Source organism: Mus caroli, chromosome 2 (assembly GCF_900094665.2).
Source record: "Mus caroli chromosome 2, CAROLI_EIJ_v1.1, whole genome shotgun sequence".
Classification (NCBI taxonomy): Eukaryota; Metazoa; Chordata; class Mammalia; order Rodentia; family Muridae; genus Mus; species Mus caroli.
Genome location: NC_034571.1, coordinates 104,595,151 through 104,599,976, shown reverse-complemented (window position 1 = coordinate 104,599,976; position 4,826 = coordinate 104,595,151). Strand labels below are relative to the sequence as shown.

At 33.3% G+C, this 4,826-nt stretch overlaps 1 protein-coding gene across 1 annotated transcript; it reads left to right on the top strand.

Annotated features, from left to right (window-relative positions):
- Nucleotides 1-830: 830 nt before the first annotated feature.
- On the top strand, nt 831-1,869 carry LOC110289770 (olfactory receptor 4K3-like). Its single transcript, XM_021156141.1, has one exon. The coding sequence runs from the start codon at nt 894-896 to the stop codon at nt 1,830-1,832; it is 939 nt and encodes a 312-aa protein (XP_021011800.1). The 5' UTR covers nt 831-893; the 3' UTR covers nt 1,833-1,869.
- The last annotated feature ends 2,957 nt before the right edge of the window (nt 1,870-4,826 follow it).

Here is a 4,826-nt window from a genome sequence, read left to right as displayed (position 1 = left end):
GCAATTATTAATCAGTTTAGTTAAATAAATAAATTTGGTGATGTATACTTGTTAATAAATAAGTGTAAACATAGTTTGATTTCCATTTGGTATCTGTGCATGTCTTATATGTAATGCATTCCACTAAAGTTTTCACAACATGTGCATTAGAGATTTAAACTAAAATTTTAATTTATTGATTATATGGATTTTGTTTTACTAATGCTCAAGAAAATCATTAAACATGCTTTCACAAATGGGCTCATCCTGTGTGACTATTTGTACTGAACTACAATGCAATTCCCCACACATTTCTGAGTTTAAAACTCATTTTTGTTGTAGAATATCATGATTGCTACTAACTAACTGAGACCATTTATTTAAGAAACCACATATCCAGGTGGTGGTGGTGCATGCCTTTAATCTCAGCATTTGGAAGACAGAGGCAGGTGGATTTCTGGGTTCCAGGCCAGCCTGGTCTACAGAGTGAGTTTCAGGACAGTTAAAACTACACAGAGAAACCCTGTCTTGAAACAAACAAACAAACAAACAAACAAACAAACAAACACAAAAAAATAAGAAACCACACATTTTTCGGTTTTCACATTGCTGTCTTTCCCTCCTCATTTTTCTCCTATAAGAGGTATTTCCTGATAGACAATGTGTATAACAGTCTCATCTGATGCTTCTTTTCTTGGGGACTTGCTCTTGGTTCATGAACTTTACCTGGGGAAACAATGTCAATCATGTTTGGTTTTGATTTCTCTTTATTTTATGCATTTCTATCCACCGAGTTTCAACACAATCACAACACAAATGTTGATTTCTACAAAGGAAGTAACTTATCCCATATCTTCTGTTGATTGACAATCTTTCTTTCTTTGCAGTTTATATTTGAGGACAATCTGAATATAATGGATGGAGGCAACCGGTCTGTTGTATCAGAATTTATACTCCAGGGACTTTCCCACTCAAAAAATATTCAGGTCTTACTCTTTGTGATATTTCTGATGCTTTATCTGTTCATTGTGTCTGGAAATATTGTCATCCTGACCTTGATAACCACCGACCCCCATCTGCATTCTCCCATGTACTTCTTGTTGGCCAACTTGTCCTTTGTTGATATGTGCCTTTCCTCAAACATCACTCCTAAGATGATCACAGATTTTCTCAGGGAAAACAAGACCATTTCCTTTGCAGGATGCATGTCCCAGGTCTTTTTTACCCATTGCATTGCTGGAGGAGAGATGATACTGTTGGTGGTAATGGCTTATGACCGCTATGTAGCCATCTGCAAACCACTCCACTACTTTACCATCATGAACCTTAAGAGATGCACTGGGTTGGTGTTGACTTCTTGGACAATTGGATTTATACATGGTATAAGTTACTTGGTAGTGTTTGTGCATCTGCCTTTTTGTGGTCCCAAGGAAATAGACAGTTTCTTTTGTGACATGCCACTTATAATCAAGCTAGCCTGCATGGATTCCCATAATTTAAATACTTTAATGAATGCTGAATGTGGGGTTGTGGTTGTAACTTGCTTTAGTCTCTTGCTTATATCATATACCTACATCCTTATCACTGTTAGCAAGAGCTCTAAAGCTGGAGCATCTAAGGCTCTGTCCACTTGCAGTGCCCACATCACTGTAGTGATGATCTTTTTTGTACCCTGTATTTTCATCTATGTGTGGCCTCTCAGCATCACCTGGTTTGACAAATTTCTTGCTGTGTTTTACTCTGTTATTACTCCTCTCCTAAATCCAACCATTTATACACTGAGGAATAAAGAGATTAAAAATGCCATGAAAAGATTCATAGGCAAATTTCTAGGTCCCAAAATAAAATCTTAATATCCAGAATTATGTAGTAATTTCCTCACATGTTGAGACTTGCTGTATTACAAAGCTTTAAAACTAACAATATTGTTTCTATTTAAAATACATACTAAGCTTTCAATAGATATATAATTTAATATTTACAATCTAAATATGAGTAATATTTCCACATGCCATCAAATTATGCTTCTATGTTTTTAATAAAGTTGTACTTAACTTTTCAAACTGATCTCATTTGTTTAACTTTATGAATAAAATACTAGTATTTCTTCCTGAGTATAATTCTGTACACAACCATATATTCCCCCAAATTACTTACTTCCTTTGCCAAATAACTGATATTATTTTTGTCTTATCACAGCTATCTACCAAAATACTAATTGGGTAGGCAGAAAGGATTAAGAACGGTGAAATGAAGTGATAAACTTCACATGGACCAGCTTTGAGCTTTACTTTGTGATTTTTAAAAAAAAAAATCAGGTTAATAGAGTATCATAATTAAATGAATGAATATAGATTAATTAGATTTCAATCTTATCTCAATCTAGTATTAAAACTTTTCATTTAAATTATTACTTAATATTGCATAATATCCTGAAGTTCTATCTCCTTGATTTTAAATGTCTATAATTAGATTAATTATCATAACTATTGTACTTCATTTAATGTCTTAACACAGATGAGACATTTAACAAAAGCATTTGTAAGTCCACATATGTTGCTGTTGATCAGTGGTGCTGCCAACATTATTGCTTTTGCCCTTGTTTGTTCACCATAGCCATGTGGAAACAGCCTGTTGATGAATAAACAACATATTTTGCTATTAGGGCACAGAGAAATCAATCTCAAATTGACTTTCTCCTATTCAATAGCACTCAGAGTGCTAAATGTTGCTAGAGGCATTGGGGAAGAAAATATTTCGATGGTCTTACCCTACTCTAGACCCTGGATGGGAAAATAGAACCCTACCTGTCAAGATATATCTACTATTATAACAATGGCAATAGTCTGGCAGAGAAAACAGCTAATTTTTTAGTGCCTCTTCTCATAGGAGAGAGATTATTCCTGATACTGTAAAGTTGGTTAAAACTTGAAAGCCATTCAAGCAGCTTACTAGTTTCAGATTTTATATTTATTTTATTTTACTCATTCAGAGTTGACTTTTTGTTTTTAAAAATAAGAGATTAGGGTTTAATTTCACTCTTTATGTAGGCATCCATTTTCCAAACAAGATTTGTAGAAGATTCTGTCTTTGTCCCATGTTATTTCATCATCTTTGTTGAAAATCGGGTCACTGTAAGTTTGTGGACTTAAGTCAAAATCTACTATATAATATTAATTTAGACAATGGTAGACAATCATGCCATTGCCACATGTTTTGCTTTGTAGTAGAACTTGATCTCACGTATAATAATCCCATAAATACTTTTCTCTTTGCTCTGGAACACACTGGTAATCTTTGTGCTTCCAAATTGTTCTTGCTGGAGACCACTACTATGTGATTCATTTCTTGAGAGGTAATATTTTAATATTGTTTATGGTTTTATGATATGATGTGGGCCTCTGGATTTAAGTGTTGGTTAATATTTTGTAAATGATTTTTTTAGCCTATTAAGCTGATAGTACAAGGAAGAAAAGTGGGCTAGAGGTTTGATGAAATTACTGGGGAAAGATGAATGGAATAACAGGAGAGTCAGGACTCTGACCAGATCTGGTCATTTATGTTCAAGGATTGGCAGAGAGGATCATGGTGGAGTGAGAGATGAGCAATTGTCAGTTCAGATCTTTTACTAGATCTTGTATTTATCCAGGATCTTTGGTGTTCAGATCTTTTATTAGATCTTGTATTTATCCAGGATCTTTGGTGAATTTTTGCAGGTCTCTTAACACATCTGTCAATGTGGGCTGGTGCCTGGTAGCATTTGTTATGTAATTTATACTTCTTCATGATACACCATTTCCATAAATTCATCAATATTGTACATCTTAAATTAGCTTAAGGGTGCACAGTTTCAGAAGTGTTCTCACTACATGCATAAACAAAAAATAACCGGTTCCATAAAAAATGATATTTTCATTAGCTTGATTGCTAAGTTTATTTCATGGAATACGAAACAAAATACTGCTTTTCACTTTAAATATACACAACATTGAGTAATTACAATTAAATAAAGATTAAAAGTGGGCTAGAAGACATGAGAAATTGAATACACCAAAGAAACAATGACTACATTTATGAGTAGAAACAAATTAAATTGAACATATACTAGTAAAATAAGCAAAGATTGTACTAGGGGTTCTTAGAAACAGATAATTTTCTCTCTCTTTTTCTTTCTGTCTCTCTCTCTGTCTCTGTCTCTCTGTCTCTTCTCTTAATACTTTCAAGTATCTTATAATCTATATGATAGTTTATTTCATTCAAAATATAGTGACCTAAATGCTAATTTTATCTAAGAAAAACTTCACAGCAACATCGAGGCTACCTTTTGACAAAATATACCATTATTGGGGTTTAACAATATCTAAACATAAAATTAACAATTAGAATTAACAAAGCCAAAAGTTGAATTTTCTCGGTGTTTGATTCCATTGAGAATTTCTCCATGTGAGGAAATGTTATGCACAGTGTTAGGCTTATCTCAATGATTATTATTATTTTCCTTTTGTAAAATCTTGGTTCATTAATTCCTTTTTCTCTCTTCCTCTTCTTTACCTAGTCTTTATGTTCTCTATCATTTATTTGATTCTATCTATGGTTGTCTATATTTGCTGTAATCAAATGCTTGCTTGTTACTCAAATTTCACTGACTGTCTCAAAAATATTCATTTATGTTGGCTTATTCGAATAAGGACCATGACAATTGCACTGGTTGATGCCTTTTCAGTCTTTCAGTCTCTACCAATTTTTTGACAACTACTTTTTCACACTGTGAGTTTGATGACTATTCCAGACTATTGTCCCAATGACTACTCATACTTCAGTTATGTGTTACTGACTCTATCTAGTAT